At 40.8% G+C, this 17,088-nt stretch overlaps 1 protein-coding gene across 1 annotated transcript in view; it reads right to left on the bottom strand.

Moving 5' to 3' along the window:
* cpamd8 (C3 and PZP like, alpha-2-macroglobulin domain containing 8) overlaps positions 1 to 17,077 on the bottom strand; it is a 49,306-nt gene extending 32,229 nt beyond the window's left edge. Inside the window, exons 1-18 of the mRNA XM_023954556.1 lie at positions 16,520 to 17,077; positions 11,776 to 11,927; positions 10,962 to 10,984; positions 10,307 to 10,472; positions 9,157 to 9,209; positions 7,934 to 7,951; positions 6,616 to 6,670; positions 6,340 to 6,453; positions 5,632 to 5,716; positions 5,411 to 5,519; positions 4,887 to 5,114; positions 3,734 to 3,904; positions 3,529 to 3,657; positions 3,243 to 3,441; positions 2,292 to 2,467; positions 1,060 to 1,209; positions 814 to 975; positions 598 to 740 (exon numbers count right to left, since the gene is read on the bottom strand). Coding sequence (XP_023810324.1) covers positions 598 to 740; positions 814 to 975; positions 1,060 to 1,209; positions 2,292 to 2,467; positions 3,243 to 3,441; positions 3,529 to 3,657; positions 3,734 to 3,904; positions 4,887 to 5,114; positions 5,411 to 5,519; positions 5,632 to 5,716; positions 6,340 to 6,453; positions 6,616 to 6,670; positions 7,934 to 7,951; positions 9,157 to 9,209; positions 10,307 to 10,472; positions 10,962 to 10,984; positions 11,776 to 11,927; positions 16,520 to 16,644 — 2,258 coding nt within the window. The 5' untranslated portion in view covers positions 16,645 to 17,077. The remainder of the gene's footprint in view (positions 1 to 597; positions 741 to 813; positions 976 to 1,059; positions 1,210 to 2,291; positions 2,468 to 3,242; positions 3,442 to 3,528; positions 3,658 to 3,733; positions 3,905 to 4,886; positions 5,115 to 5,410; positions 5,520 to 5,631; positions 5,717 to 6,339; positions 6,454 to 6,615; positions 6,671 to 7,933; positions 7,952 to 9,156; positions 9,210 to 10,306; positions 10,473 to 10,961; positions 10,985 to 11,775; positions 11,928 to 16,519) is intronic.
* Between the last annotated feature and the right edge of the window lie 11 nt (positions 17,078 to 17,088).

Here is a 17,088-nt window from a genome sequence, read left to right as displayed (position 1 = left end):
TATTTGTAAATTATGGTGGAAAATAAGTATTTGGTCAATAACAAAGTTCAACTCAAGAGTTTGGAGTGTGACTGTTGGAGGTTGTGGACAGGTGTATTTTCTATAGATAACCAGTTCAAACAGGTACCATTAATACATGCAACGAGTGGAGGACAGAGGATCCTCTACCGAAGAAGTTACAGGTCTGTGAGAGACAGAAATCTTATTTGTTTGTAGGCGACCAAATACTTATGTTAAAGGTCTACTGGGAACACTTTAAAAATAGATCAAAAGATGATAGGAGTGGTACTTTGAAGTTATCTTGATTAGTTTCTTTTATTCCTCGTGTGTGGGGTCATGGGATGTATGTGTTAAAGGAGGGTGGGTTAAAGGACAGTGAAGGTTTTTTTTTTATTGTAAAGGGCTTTGTTTATTAACCAAGTAAATAAATGTTAAATGCTTGCTAAGTAAATAAATATTCGATTTGAATAGATGTAAGAAGCAAAAAACAACAAAAGAGTAGCAGAAGATTTAAGCAGCTCTGTTCACCAGCTGCAGCCTCTGCATTTCAGTGGGCCTCAAATCCCAAACCGGTAATGATTCTAAAAAATCTCTTGCCTGTTTGAGGGGCGGGGGTTGACGGCAGCCACGGAGGTGGAGGTGTGCGGCTGAAAGGCAGGTACAGCCTCATCTGTGTACATTCCTCCACTCTGCCGGTGGTTCAGGCTCACCATATCTGTCATCACCACCAGCCCCGTTTCCTGTGTTTGGTGTTAAATGAGAAATAAAACAACCACCAGGGCAGGTTCTGCCAACACGGGAGCGCACCCTCACAGTGAAAGCGAAGCGTGCATCCTTAGTGAAGTCCCAGTGCCACGGAAACACGGAGGAGCGCCTGCGCCTCCTGGATGACAGACCCGGCCACCAGAAGTGGGCGTCGTCTTTAGGGCCGCCAAACACGTCGGAGACGTCAAACTCTGCCAACTCTCTGAAGACCTGCACCACAAAATGAACCCAAAGGACGAACATTACAACCTGTTGGGTAAAGTTCATCCAGGATGAATGATGGAGGATGCCAACCTTGTCAGGAGTCAGTGGAAAGTCAGGCTTTAACAGGTAGAGACTCTTGTCAACAGTTAAGACACAAACGCAGGAGCCCCTGTCGCCCCGAACACGCAGAGTCACCGGGTCCCCCGGCACGGACTCGTTATTGGAAAGGGAAACGGACACCTGCAACCGCGGCAAAGAAAACCTAAAACACATGTGCCAAACTCAGGCCAGATTTGGCCCGCAGTGTAATTATGATTGGCCCCTTGAAATCACATCAAATGTGCATTGAAGCTGGCCCCTTGGTATATACTGTACCGCTAATACTACAAATCCCACAATGCTTTGCTAGTATGTTGGAGAGTAGTCAAAACCGGCAAGCAAATAGATTTCACCCTGGCATAACAAAAGATGGACAACAGGAGCTTTTATAGACAGGTGGGAGGCAGATTATCTGTTCAAGAACATAAAGGACAGACCTGTTTGTCTTGTGGGCGGAGCTAACGTGGCTGCAGCGAAAGAAAATAACCTAAGAAGACACTATGTGAAAAGGTCAAACATTACATATTAGTGTCAGTTAATTTTTCAGTTGTTTTTGAGTTTTGCCCGTGACTTTACTTCACTGCACTGTGAATGTGAGTTGGCACCCCTGCCCTAAACTCATTTGAAATGATACACTTGTGTCCAAGATTGTGGAGCGTTTGAGTGACAAATGAAAGGAAAAACCACAGCGAGAGAGCAGAAAAGCGAGGCCTTTCAAGGAGAGTGGGAGGCCAACAGTCACTTTCACACACCAGTGCTGTTTTTCAGCAGCTCACAGCCACAAATTAGCCCCATTAATTTGTTCCGCTGCCCTCCTTTCACCATTCTGTAACCTGTCATCCTCTCCTGTCATGACCCCACTTATCTCCCTCCAGCCTGCGTGGTCGCTGCCTCATCTTGCCCGCACAACCCCCCACCTCATCGCACACATATTCACTGCGTTGTAGGGGCATACCAGAGAGCTGTAAATAGTTCAGGGAGTTAACTCCACCTAAAGTCAGGCAGGAACTGGGGGGCACTCTCAGGCCGGCACAGATGTTTACAGGCTGTCATGGCCGGCGCAGGGATTCGCAGCCCTCCCGCCCTGCCTCCCTCCCTCCAGATTTACCTATTTTAATTCATAAATCTCGCTTCATTCGCCGATGTTTACTCAAAGTTTCAAAATAAAGCAAAGACTTGAACATCTGTTTCTGGGTGTTTTATTGAATAACAAAACAACAGACCTGGTTCTCAAACTCTGGCTGGACGGAAAGCTGTTGACTGTCTGTGACACCTTCGCCATTTTCCCTCACATAGTAGACCAGCAGACGGCTGGTGGGCGCCATGGAGTTACTGACAGGGAAACGCAGATAAGACACGCAGATGTCCATTTCGTCCTGTGAGGATGAACCTGCAGGATCTGGTAGAGGGAGAGCACAGGAGAAACACTGGAGTGACACATTTTCAATCAAGATTTTTTTTTTTGTCAAAATGTCATCTTTATAAGCAAATAAGCAGCTAAAGCTCCTCTCCGATCCTCTATTGATCCATCTTCAAAGCGTTCTCAGTGGCCTTTTATTATAATTGTGCCGTTTTTAGCCCCAAATCCAAAAACCTGGGTCGTTTTCTAGAACATAGTTTCTGCAGAGCGGCAGGAGTTCATTAGAAATTCGACTCTGAGTTGTGGGAGGGAATGTTGGCAATGAGCAGCCCCGCCCCCCTTCCCCTCCCCGTTGCAGAAAGGAGCAGAGAGCTTGTGGCCCCCCCAGTGCATTTTCTGTCACAAATACAATCTTTTCAAACTGGATTTTTTCGTTTGCTCCTGATTCACAATGATTTGAATAAAGAAATACTCAATACATTCAATTTAAAGCTTAATTTTCTTAGTATTGCTCTTCCATCACCCAAAAAAAACAAATTCTTCATCAGAGTGGGTCTGTAAAGATCATTGACTCTATGAGAAACAATTCAAAGTCAGTAAATGTTTTCCAATTCCAATTCCTCACGGCTGTTTTGATCAGAAGATGTTGAAGATGTTCTCTGAATCCCTTACCTAAAGAATTAAAAATATGGGGGAAAAAATAGTCTCTTTTAATCAAAACCTGCTTTTTTATTTTTTTACCTTTGTTTATTTATTTTTTCTTGCTATGAAGCAAAGCGTCAAAAATGGTTGAAGTGGTCACAGGAAACGCTACCTGATGAAGATGGCGGGCTTTGAGTGGCGTGAGTGTTCTTATCAAAGGTGACCGTGGCCCGTTTTTCTCTGCGTGTAGCCGTCGCGTTTGCTTGTTGTTTCCCAGACAGGACGATGTTACCCCGGGACGCCACTTCATAGTGCAAAGTGAAATTACAGGGACAAGTGGATTTCAGGGCCACTTCAGCCTCTTGGCCAACCTGCACAAACCGACAAACACTTTTTGTGAGCTTGATCAGAAAATCTTTATAGCTTGTGACGTGTTTCTTAATGATCAAATGTCAAACCTTTAGAAGTTTGCTGGGGCTTTGGATCTGGATGTGACACATACTTGGAGAATACCAACTAGTTATGGAAAGGTAATTTGGTAAATATTGGTCTCCCACCGTTCTGTCATCTATGGATGTCACCTTGGTCTGTTGAAATGCAGATTTGTCATTTACTTTTTGACTTTGCTGCATGTGGTTTATCATGAATAACCCCTCCACTAACCTCAAGCCAGACATACTGGGCAGCTGTGGGGATGGAGGGAATCTCAAAGCTGACTTGGCCATCTTTGGACACCAGTTCACTGGTGTAGATGTCGTCTCTTGGACTGAGCTCTGCTTTGATGCGCACCTTCACCCCATCAGCTGGGCTCCCATCCGGATAAGTGACATCAACCTGTGGGGTTATCAGAAAAACAAAAGGAAAGAAAGTAGACAAAGGAAAAAATAAGAAAAGGTCAAACTGATTGACAGATAGAGCTTCGTAAAATGTGATACTGTTATTCAATTTAGTCCATATAATCTCACAAAGCCAGATTTCTTAGTTTTAAAGGAGCAACAGATTCAACTAAAAGGTTTTGAGTGGTGTCGTATTCCACGAACCCAATTTGGAGAAATTCTGTCATTTTTTTAATGCAAAAATCACAAAATCTTAGATCAAACAGTGTTTCATATTTTAAAACAAAGATCAATTATCATATTAATCCAAAAACAGTCAAAACTATGTGAAAAATGGCTAAAAACGCACTAAACTATTCCAAAAATGTATTCCAGTGACAATTGTGTGTCATAGGTCTTGTTATGTTTGTTTCAAACCAGAAAGGTCAAAGCTAAAAACTCTTTAGAAACTTTCATATCAAATTTAGATCGAAAACCACACTAATGACGGTTTACCAGAGAGTTTAGAGACTATGAACAGTTAAAAAATTGTTTTTGTGACAGAGGCATTTTTTTTACTTTAAAAAAGGTCAGGAGAGCGACTGGTAGAGGAAGTGGGATTCATCTTCCACACAATTTATTTGGAAGTGGTTTAAAGTTTGTTTGCATATAATCCTAAATGGCTTCAGACCAAACATGCCTTCCTTAACTCTGAACTCCATCAAAATTAGGGCTATTTTTTAGCTTCAAAGATGCAAATTGTGAATCCTAAACTTAAAAGGTAAGTCTGTTCCCAAAAAGAGGAGGCTGACTGCCGAAGGTTTTCCTCTCCAGTAAAGTTTCAGAAATTCTTGGAATGTCTAGTTATCCGGCAGTGTGTTGTGTTAAGAAAAACAGAGCTAAAGCATCAGCAGATGAATGTCACAGATGTCTCTTTAAAAAAAAAAAAAGAAAAAAAATTACCCAGACATGTTTATTTTCCCAAACTGTTTTAGTCTGACCTTTCCTTTATAGGGAAGCCCGGGTTTGAACTGTTTCCGTGTCTCCTTGGAGTACTTGATGTCGATGAGCTGCTTGTGAACAGGTGTTGAATCATCAAACGTGGTTTGCCTGCTTCCGTCCACGCTGGTCACAGACGCCCAGATGCTAACCGTCCCCCTGAAGTGGTCAGCCACATCCACCGGCATCATCTCTTTGACACACAGGCTGAAATTCGCAGAGCCTCTGATCTGCAGACAGAAGAAGCAGAATCACGCTTCGTCTGTCAGCAAGTATGCCAGTCAAACAATGTGTTTGATATTTAACACAAGACAGACATCAAAGTAAAGTATAAAATATTACATTTATTATCAGCCATAAAGATGCATGTTAAAAATTGCAGTAAAATTTATTTTGAATATAATATTTTAACATATTTTTCCACAAAAAGACTACGTGGGAATCCAACAATAAACTTCTTTGGTTTCAGCCAAAAACTTTCCAATATGTTTGCATAGACATGCAAGCATTTAAAGAAGCAACTGACCTCCATAGCTTTGATGACAGGATGCCCCATCTCATGGCGGTAGTAGCCGACGCCATTCACCGTCATGTTCACGGTCAGCTTACCTGTCACTGGCTTCCCAAAGGTATACCTGCAAGGCATCAGGACGATGGAGTTTAACGGTGACGTCGTTCCAGGGGTTCATGAAGACGCATCACAGCTTTCTGAAAAAAAGATGCTGCAGGAGCGGAGGGTCGACCTACTTAGCTGTGACGCTGGCCAGCTCGCAGAGGTTTAGATCACGGATGTACCGGGGTGGGTCGACGACCAACTCGAACTTTGGCATCACTGTGGAGGAATCAACAGTTATATGCCTTCCTTGGAGAAAGCCACAAAGCCTTAGTCGTCATACCGTTGATCGGAAATTGGCTTAAACGCGTGTTGCCGAAGGCGGTGTGAACGGAAAACGCAACCGGGCGTGCAAGGAGTGTGCCCTTATCATATAGGAACAACCTTAACGGGTTCCTTCAGCAGCAGTCAGCAGTTTTTTACCCGGAGACAGCCAGTATGCGCCCCGTAAGGGCAGTTGTGACTGCAGCATAAACTCCACGTGTCATCCTGTCTTCAGTTTTTCAACTGTGTTAAGATGTTTCCTCAAAATAACCATGAATAAAAACAAAATATAGGTTTTCAAATATTAAAAAAAATTAGCTCAGAGAGGCTAGTTTGGCTTTTGATTTCATGGAAAAACAGTTGGATTCTTCCCTGATCAAGAACATTTAAAGAACCTGAATGGTTCTTTGGTAATGAATTACACCTTTACCTAGAATTATTTGATATATATTTAAATATAAAAGACTACATGCCTTTAAACAATATTACAACTTCAACTTCAAAAGTATAGAACATTCGATTTTCTTTTATTTGTAGTTGGTGGGACATTTAGCGCTTGCATTGCTTCTGGTTCTCACCGTATTTCTGCACTTGGAAGGACTTGTTGTAAGTGTGGCCATGCACCTCTACAAACACCAACCACTCCCCAAAAACAGGCTGGTCCGACAGAGGGAAACTCATGTTCACAAGTCCTGAAGGAGCAAAAACATCTAGTTCACATCCTCAGACTGGAAGTGGACAGTGATCTCAGTAATTTACTAAAAACAAAACAGAGGAATAGATTTGCAAAACTTAGGCTGTGGTTTAATATTAGATCGACTTGCAGACTGTTTTGAAAATATTACGAAGCTCACCGCAGCAGACAGGTTTAAGGTTCTTCCACTGGATCATCCTCGATCCTCTTGGATCCTAAAAGATCAGTTTTTGTTATAACAACTGACTCCAATGAACTCCTTCAGCTCCAGCAAGTCATAAAGCATGCTTTTGCTCAAATTAATCAGTTTAATCAGCTTGTCAATCTTTGAGTTTGATTTTGGTAAAACACCTCAAAACCACTTAAAGTCCCTCTGCCATCATCTTTTGATCTATTTTCAAAGCATTCCCAGTGGTCTTTTAATTTGTATTCTTATTTTTAGCCAGGAAATTGTTTCTTCAGAGTGGTAGATCAGTAGAAATTGGCCTCTGAGTTGTGGGCGGGGCCATTGGTGCAGAGCAACCTGCCCCGCCCCCCCATTGCTAAGAGCTCTCCATTTACATGCTCTTGCGCTAGCAGGCAGCTTGTGGACCGGCCAGCATATTTTCTATGTCACATTTAAGATCTTTCTCAAACAACATTTTTTCGTCTCTTCCTGATTCACAGTGATTTCAATAAAAGAATTCTCAAAAATACAATTTTACGCTTAATTATCATAATACACGTCCTTAATCATCAGAAAAATGCCACAAAAACATGTTAAAAACACCACAAAGAAAACATTTTCATTGGAGTCTTTAGGACGTCGACACTCACTGACTTTTCTATCTACTTTTCTACTTTACTGTCCAAGTGTCCAGACAGAAAAAGGAAAGATGGCTTTTCAATATAAAGCACCTATGGGCTGGAATTCTCCACAAAAGACAAGTTCAGCTCCCAAAGCTCATGGCCTCAGTTTGAAGGCATCATGAAGGACTTGGAAATCACTCAACGGTAGCTGTTTTTAGCATTTTAATGTTTTTTTTAAACTTGTATGAAATGTGTAAGGTGTGTATAATTTTTTTGCCTCTTGGCCCGGACTCCTTTGGAAAACAGATCAATAGATCTCAATGGGACTTTCCTGGTTAAATAATGGGAATTTTTTTTTAAATTACAATGCAAAGTTGCTGAATTTTACTTTTAAAATTTCTTTGGCATTAAAAAAGAAGGTCTTGTTCAGTCAAAACTCAGATTTGTTATAAAAACAGAGATGTGCATAAAGAGACAACAAATGCTGGTAGAACAGGGCCAGAGGAAGAGAAGAGGCTCCTTTCATGTTGTTTATCCAGGCACCGTTTCAAACAGCACCCTGCTATCAAGGTGAGCTTTCCTGACTGCTGCTCTGTAATCTCAAAGCAGGCTGGGAACTCAAATTGCCACCATCCCCATCCCAGACATGGCTCTGCCAACCCTGGGTGGTCCCGCCCATCTTCACTCACCAAAACATACGCCTCAATCTGCAAGAGAGGAAAAAAAGAAGCGTTTCATGAATAAATAGAAAATAAGTCAACAGCAGAGCTTCAAGCTTCAGATCTTTGCCTTTCCCACAATCCTCTGTCTGTGAAAGTAAATTTACCTGCGAGAGACTTTTATAGCAGCAAACATCAATAGACTGTTTGCCTGCACAGTAATTCTGGATATTTGGAGCCACTGCAAACATTCTGGGAGAAATGACTCCAAACTGGGCTTCTGTAAACTGTAAATTTCTTTGAACTCCAAGCGGACGAGGCTTCCCATCCTAACAGCCCCAGAATACACTCAAAAGCTGTTTTCATATCCACGTTAATAGACAAATAAAAAGAAAAAGGAGCGGAAGAACTGAAAAACTAAACATGTCAACTTTCTGCAACCTATAATAAGATTGGGCTTCCCTTTAGCAAGACCTGTTTAGTTTTGACAAGAGGTGTGTATCTTTTATATATTGTGTGTAAACAGTTTATTGAACATTTTGTGTCTTTTGAAGAGCATCAACATGTTTACACTCATGTTCATAAAACAAATAATGGTCATATGTAATACACAAATAAAGGAGTAGTAGATGTGTTTTTCTGTTCCTTCCTCTCCTCAGTGTGACGATTTAGGCGTCTGCTGGTAGCGGTTTCAAGTATATATCTAAGAGTTTCCATCACTTATAAAATAGTTCTTTTGAGCCTTTTATTGAGAATTTATTTTTTTCCAATTTACACAACGACATAGTGTCTGAGATGGTGATTTTTGGTTCGGGCCTCTTGTAGGGTAACAATATCCGTCATCATGCAATGAGTGATGTGAATGAAATTCTGATTTTTTAGCTTCACTGAGATTTGCCTTGGTGGCGGGAATACCAAAATATTCCTAAATGACTATCCCTCAATTGGTTCACCTTCAGCCAATTGGATTGACCCGACTTGGTGGAAGCAAGCCTGTGATTGGACGTCTGTGTGTTTACATCACAAGTACATAAAAAGGCAAAGACAGTTGAGAGACAGAAGAAAGAAAAACTGATCAAATTTGTCAGACTATTTACCCCCTTGATTGATCTTATAACCTTTTTACCTACCTATAATCTTGTTTGTATCTTTGGTTTTTAACAGACACTGCTGTTACTCTCAGTACTACATTGATTTTTCAATACGTATCTGAATCCTCTACATCCACAGTTTTGACTTAAATGCAGAAATACCTTTTCGTTCCCTGGCCTCAAGTCTGGTGTGACAGTGTAGACATTGATGAGCACTGAGGAAAAAAAGCAGAAACAAATCCTGTAAACACGTCCTGTCCCACAAATATGTCAGAGTGCCTGAAACTCTTCCTCCACCACATCAAACGTGAAGCTGTGCAACTACATTTTAAAAGCTGCAGTTCAAAACCAACTTCAGAAGTTTGACTCCTTTCATTGCAAACAGTGTAAACCCAAACTTGTGTCAACACCACTTGATTAGCTAGAATACAGACGAATCTGCACTTCAAAGTTAGGACCAGATTCATAGCTTGGAATCAGGTGAGTAAAGAAAATGCTTTAAATAAATTAACACTCAGACTGCTTTATGTAAAGAAGAAACAACCATCAGACCATCACATCTGGACATGAGTATTTTGTTACTACTGTTTTGGAAAAATACATAATGTATGTTCCAGGATAAAATTGAAAAATCCTCTCATTTTTTTAAGAAATTGACTTAAAACTGGTGTGTTGGGTAACACTGTCATTTAATTTTCTTCGAAAAAGTCATTTATAAAACAATCCGGCTAAAAGGATGGACGGAAAATTTAATGATAGAATTGCTGTTGCGAAGTGCAAAATAGAAAAAAACCTTCTATATCAGAAAAGCTTCTATTCGTGCTTAATTACGCCAAAACAAATTTCAAGCATTTCCTTTATCTTTCTGTTTCGAGTTAAATTCTAACTCGCCAAGATCGCCAAAGTAAAAACATCCTGTGTTCGATCTTTTCAAAATAAGACCAGATAATAAATCCTTGAAGACCCACTCAGATGAACATGTTTGGTGTGTTTTTAGCATATTCTTGTGGCCTTTTTCCCATAAGGAAAATTAAGCTTAAAACTGTATTTTTAAGTATTTCTTTATAGCTCGCTATTCTTGTTCCACTGAGAATGTTAGGTTAGGGAAGTGAGGAGCTGTTAGCTAGCGGGAGAGTGTGTAAACAGAGAGCTCTCAGCAAACTATGTCCTAGAAAATGGCAAGTTTTTTTTATTTTGGAAAAAAAAAAAGCATAATCATAACCACTGAAAATAGATCTGAAGATGATCGGAGTAGGACTTTATTGAAGTGTCTCTGCTCTATTGATCTTCTTGACCAACTGTGATCCGGCACCTTTGTGTTTGGGCTTGTAGATTGGCTTGTCGGTCTGGATGAAGACTGCCGTGCCCTTGCTCTCCACGGTGACGGTGGTGAAGTTGTGGAAAATGTAACCTCCCTCTGTCAGATGGCGGTTCCCCCACACTTTCAAATGAGCTTGGCCTCTCAACCCAGAGGGAACCTGGAGGCAGAAACGCTCATGAGAGCCGAGTCAAGATGGATCAGGGCTGGGTCAGAAACAAAGGCAGAAAATTGGACTTAAAGCTGGTGTCATGACACGGGATTCAAAAGGACTTCTTGATTTAGTGTGTTTAATCATCTGAGGAAGAAAGAGAACGCGGGAACAAAGCAATGACATAAAAGAGGAGAAGGAGGCGGTGCTCTCTCTGGAGGGAAATTCGGGTGTGATTTGGATATAAGGCAACAAGCAAGGATGTTGTGCAAACTGGATTGATCTATTGCAGTCTTCAGGGGCAGCAGCTCATACGTGCATGTCAGCAGCTGTTGCGTGTTACATAGAGGCCATTACGGTGCTCGCAATGAATGAACAGAGACAGATGTTGCATTATAAATTATGTTAGTGTTGATGCACATGCTGCCAGAGGAATGTGGCCATAACTGCAAGGAAACAGAAGAATCGTAGGTATGTGATAAACACTGTCAGACTTACCTTCAATTTAATGGTTCCTTTATCTAAAACAACAAGAGACAAAACACATCAGGCCTTTTTTTGGGGTTTGTTTTTGCAACCTTTGTCACTTGCGTTGTCGGGCAAGTTATTTTAAATTGTGTTTTTGTTTTTTGGCAGATCTGAGCAAAGTTAACGCCATCCTTTAGTGGCGCTGTCAAACTGTGCACACAGAGAGCCATGTGCTGAACTAGTAGATCCAGTGGTTGGGGAGGAGCACCCAAACCACAGCAGATAAGACCCGTATTCTGTGTGAGTAACCCATTGACTTTATACGGGAACTGGACTGACTGGCCCCTCCCCCCCGGCGTTCCTAACAGGAAGTGCCCGCAGGTAAAGAGTAGCCACAGACTTCTATAGAGAAATATTACTCAGTCATTCTATTTGTCAGAATAATCATTCTTGCTCCGACACCTTTAACATGTTATTGATATTTTTTTCTGTGGTTCAAGTTAGAGACTGACCAATCAGATGCCTCAATAAAAGTAGGTGGAGCCCGCTGGTCCCAATGTTCAAAGCAGCAGGTTTGCAGATTTAGTGTAGCCTGCTTTCAAGTGGGTGCGGCCTTCCAACAAGCTCACTCCTGATTGGAGAGAATGGTTACCATAGAAATCTCGACTCCAAACGGACCAATAACTGCTTACTGACGTTGCGGCTGTGTCCATATCCTAAAAAAATTGCAAATGAATTGAATATTTGGATGAAGCCAATAGTAAACCATTTTCCACGGGCGATTTCACACGTGCTTAGTCCAGTTCTCGGATGCAGTCAATGTAGTTTGAAGTTTTTTCCTTACCGAACACGAAGCTGTGGCTGTGGGCCACCGTCTGCCCCTTCACTGACAGCTGCGCCTGAACCCGTGTTTCCGCTTTGGGGTTAAAAAGGGTCACGCTCACGCTCTCCTCAACGCCTGCTCGAAAAACAGAGGGTGCGGCAACCAGGTAACCCCTGACAGAAGATCCAAACGGAGAGTGGCCGGTGCCGTGAAAGAGAGGACGACAGAAGACAAGAGGAAGAGGGAGGGAAACAATAGAGAGCATGGCAGGAGGTCAAAAATACACAATTTACAAACTAAATGATTTATATTCAGTCATTCAGTTTGGTCAAAGCAACTAACGAATAAGATCAATTTAAAAAATGGAGTTAGAGTCAGATTTTAATTTAAGCTCTGAGATAAAAACAGGTAATGTTTTTTTCACCAACCAAATATATATGTGAACACAAATCAGGGTACCCGTATTTTCCGGACTATAAGTCGCTGCAGAGTATAAGTCGCACCAGCCCAAAAATGCATTATAAAGTAGAAAAAACACAGATAAGTCGCACTGGACTATAAGTCGCATTTTGACGGAAATTTATTTGACAAAAACTGAGACCAAGATATAATAACTTGCACAAACTCATATGACACAATCATAGCAGACTGTTTATCTCATAATTTCACAGTAATTCTTTCTCATATTTATTTATTCCTTTCATGAAGCATCATTGGCCAACTAATACTCTGTTTTCATCCTGTATTTGTAGAAACAGTTGTCATTTTTATTGCATTTCTGAATCTATGAAATCATTGGAAAATAGAATATTATGTTGTTAGCCTTCAAGATCTTACTGTAAAAAAAGTTTGCTGATTCTTTGAGTCACTTAACATACCTCATACATCAAATTGACCCAGGAAAATCATCTCTGTTCCTCACAAATGAACATAACAGGAGGGTTAACAATGTATTTATTTCAATTTATTTCTAATATAAGTCGCTGCGGAGTATAAGTCGCACCCCTTGCCAAACTATGAAAAAAAGGGCGACTTATAGTCCGGAAAATACGGTAGTTTTACGAAGAAAAAAACTCAAACTTGCCTTTTAACAGTTTCACAGGAAACCATTGAAAAGCTCTTTTTTATGATCTGTCTGCACCATTAAAAACAGAAGAAATACCAAAATCCTTTGTAGTAACTCAGTTTTCACTGAGTAAGAAAAGCAAACAACATTATTTTATAATTACAAACCATATAGAAGCGATAAAAAAAGGTTTCAAATACCTAAAACAAAAAAACAGCTAAAAAAATAAAGCCTACCTTTGTGGCACATTCACAAATTTGAGTTTGAGTTGATTTCCTGTTATTTTAAAACAAACTAAACATGATCAACAGAAAGTGATAAAGTGCTTGAAAAAGAATTTTACAGTTTTTCATTTTGAATTGTGTAACATTCTTACTTATTTTTCCTCCATATTATTCCACAACCTTTTCCCCACAGACACAAATTCAAACCGTTTCGTCCTTTGATAAAATTGTGTCACAAAACAGGCAGACGGCTGGATCCAAATGCTGCAGGTGTTTTAGCTCAGCTAAAAGTCCACAAAGTTAAATCAGACTCAGGCAGGCAGGGATACAACACTCAGTCATTCAAACAGAGTGGCACAAACAATACTTCGCACTGAGTGATGCCCAGTTCAGTCCTTGTTCGATGTTATGTTTCTTTCCTAAAAAATACTCTCCTTCTGCTTCCTAAACAGTTTTTATGTGTTCCGTGGAGTTTAGCTTTTTAAATTATTTGCATTGTATTATGTCTGTAACTTTTCATAATTTTGATTTATAGAATAAAAATGCTGGTCAAGTGCACAAAATAATACATGCCAAGTATTATAATTCCAAAAACATTTAACCTTGCTTAGTATCTCTATACATTTTTTATTTGCGCTTTCCAACTTAATTTATGGTCAAGGCCAATAGCTAGGAATTTTATCTCATCTACTCTTCCTCTCTGCCTCCTTCATCCCTAATTTCACCTTTGTGTTGATCTTTCCATTACCAAACACAGTCAATTCTGTTTGATCTGTTTTGTTTATTAGTCATTCTTTTTTTGTCAAACCATGGTTTCAGTTTCGATAGTTCAGTTGTGACCACATCTAACAGGTTCTCTCCTGCGCAGAAAACATTGGTATCATCTGCAAAAACTATTTGAATATGACACCGGACGCTACGCTCACACCGGGCTTGGAAACACTTATTCAAGTGACCGCTGCAGATAAAAAAAATCTATGTAAACGCGCGTATATGCAAGTTTAAGGCTTCCACGTTCAAAACTCTCACATTCATGCGTCATTACGCAAGTTTTTAGGTCAGTTTTCGCTCTGCCTTGAATATGTGTTGAAAGTTAAACCAGTTGAACTTTGACCAATCAGAGCCTCAGTCATTTTGATAGTGACATGATGATGGCGTCCAATTAAATCACGGAAGTGCGAAATGAAAATTGATCATTGAAGAGAAATTAATAATTTTGGTTTGTGCTCGGCTGGAATTCTATGACACCAAGCCTTTCACATATCAGGATAGAGCTTTGAAAGAAAAAAAGTCTGGAGATAGATTCACGAGATTTGCACCACTTTGACATTTCGTGCCAAACCTCTTCCAATGGCAGGTGGTGGACATAAAACAATATCTGACCACGATAGGCTAAATGCTTATACCCAAGTTTAGTGAATTTTTGATTGAATGTCACAGGCCCAGTGTGTCCCGTGGCTTTACAAATACCAGGAACATTTATTTATCCATCCATCCATCCATTCATCCATCTTCCTCACCCGGTATATCCCTTTTGGGGACACAGGTTTGCTGGAGTCTGTCCCAGCTACTGTTGGGCAAAGGCGGGGTACACGCTAGACAAATTGTCAGTCCATCACAGGGAATATCATAAACACATGAAATTAATAATTTGGGGCCCGATTTTGATCCTTGAGGGACTCCACGTGTTGGTTTTTCCCATTCTTGAAATTATATCACCTACAAACTGTTTATAATTTCTTATGTAAATTTTTAAATTCTTAGAACATATTTCTAGAATAATCACTTAGTACTTAGTGGTATTATCATGTGCAATACATTGGTATAGTCTTTTTTAAAGAATAATATGGCCCAAATGTTAAAGTAATGCTTTGAAGTTTGTCCATGGATCTTTTTGTGACTGCAACGATGGTGGCAAGAAGGAAGAATCTCAAAGACCAGTACTGCTGCTGTTGAAAACAATGATAAATACTTCCCCGAGTATATAAGTAGTGGCTCGTTTCCACTGAGCGGTACAGTAAAGTATGGTATGGTACGGTCTGGTATTTTCAACGTTTCCATTATAAAATAGAGACTGAACTGTACCATTTTTGGGCCTCCATTGGTTGTAGGGGCAGAGAAACTTGGCTGAAGGTCATTACAACAAAAGAAAGCGCCAAGGAAGCGTCTGTATTCCACTTGGTCCCCTGAAATATTCTCTCAAACAACATTAAATGCTTTGTGTACAAAGTACCAAAAGCCAATAAGCTGTTGGATGACCTCCTTTGTTGCTGTTGTTAGCTTCACACCGCATGTGTTGTGACGATCCAGATTTTTGAATCGCCTGGACCAATCTAAACCGGACCGGAGCGGTCTGTGCCACTCAGTGGAAAAAAGGCCTAGCTGACCCAGTAGTCAGGAAAGCAATATTGATTTTGTTCGCTTCTTATGGTACTTTTGTCTGCAGAAATGTAATTAATTCAACTTCACTGTGAGTTAATTGATACTTTTCTAAAGAATTACAGCATAACGTTGTATTTTTCCTCTTTTCGGCATAAATCTAATCCATTCTATAACATTGTTTTAATAACAACAAAGAGTGTAGATTGTGACTTCTTTAGAAATACCAAAAAAATAACTAAATATTAACTTTAATCTGTGTTCAAATGTTTTATTAAATACTGATAAACAAATGGGATCAACACTATGGTGATGTGTGTTCCATGAACTGCTTTTGTTCTTGGCCACTTGCCTCTGATTCCAGGTTTCATAGGTGCAAAACAGCCCCAGAAATCATGTAAATGAAAGCAAAGCCGTGAGTGCGAACCCAATTGCATGCATGAGAGCAGGATCAGGTGGTTGGCATTACAGCACTGAAGCGCTGCAGCCAGGGGCAGCTAAAGTTCTTGTGAGAGTTATGAGAAAAATCCCTTGAAAAAAAGGTTTGAGGAGAGGGGAAACTGGCCGTGTTTGATCTGCAGCGGTTAGCCCACTCTTGGATGAGCTTGAATCAGGAGGTGGAGAATGTCTTCCTCTGAGTCACATGGCTCACTGTACTCAGATTCTCATTGTTTTTGGCCAGCCGAGTCGCTCAGAGCCTGAGAAGGATTTGTGTTCTTTGTAGATGAAGGCTTCATCAGCCAGTCACATGTTTTAATGTTTAAGCCTTTTGCTCTACCAAACATGAAAGACTTTTACCTTTTCGACAACCCAACATGTGACAGATCTACAGAAAAAAACATCCTTTTTTTTTACAGTTTTGCATCAAGTTTTTAAACAAATGCTCACATGATAGAAACTTAAACCTATCAAGCAGATTAAAGGAGGATGCATTAAAATGCAATAAAAAAAGTTTTTTATTAAGTACGTAAAAGGGGTCTGTTTGAAGATAAAAACATGTCTTGCATATTTGCATACTTGAATCTGATTCTTGAAAATCATTCTAAAGTGAAGAAAATACATCTGAAAAACCCCACATGATGGAAAAACTACTCACTGCTTTTCTTCTGCATCAAGCGGGAAAACGTTGCAGATGAACAGGATCCACAGCAAACGTAAAGCTGATGGACTCAGTCGCAGCATGTTGGCTTGACTCACTCCTGGATCTCCAGGCTCCTGCATGAATGAAACTGGCTCTGCTCAGTCTGGAGGGAAGGTCTGGATCTAGAACCCCCTCGGTCTATCACTCCATTCAGGCGGGGACTGGTAGGTGTGCACAGCTTCCCCCGGAACCAGAGTTGGAGTAATCATCCCTTAAGCAAATCCAGCTCTCTTTTTTTCTTCTTCTTCTCCTTTTACAGCCAGGAGTTCATGGCAAGTCCTCTCCCATGCGCCTTCACGCGCCCCGGTTCTGTTCTCTCATATTTCAGCGTTAGTGTCGGTGTCCTCCCACTCCAGCGCTGCGCTCCGGCAGCGGGTCCGTTCGGGACTCGATCCGTTCGACTGAGAAAAGGAGCCCAGAAACGATCGTGCGCAGGCGGATCTTCATTCACTCCAACGCGAGCTCTAGTGGCCGCGATTCTGTGCGCAAGAGCCAGCCTGGAACCGCAAGGGCGCACCGCCAAA

Source organism: Oryzias latipes, chromosome 4, assembly GCF_002234675.1.
Source record: "Oryzias latipes chromosome 4, ASM223467v1".
Classification (NCBI taxonomy): domain Eukaryota; kingdom Metazoa; phylum Chordata; class Actinopteri; order Beloniformes; family Adrianichthyidae; genus Oryzias; species Oryzias latipes.
This window is presented reverse-complemented; position numbering and strand designations above follow the sequence as displayed.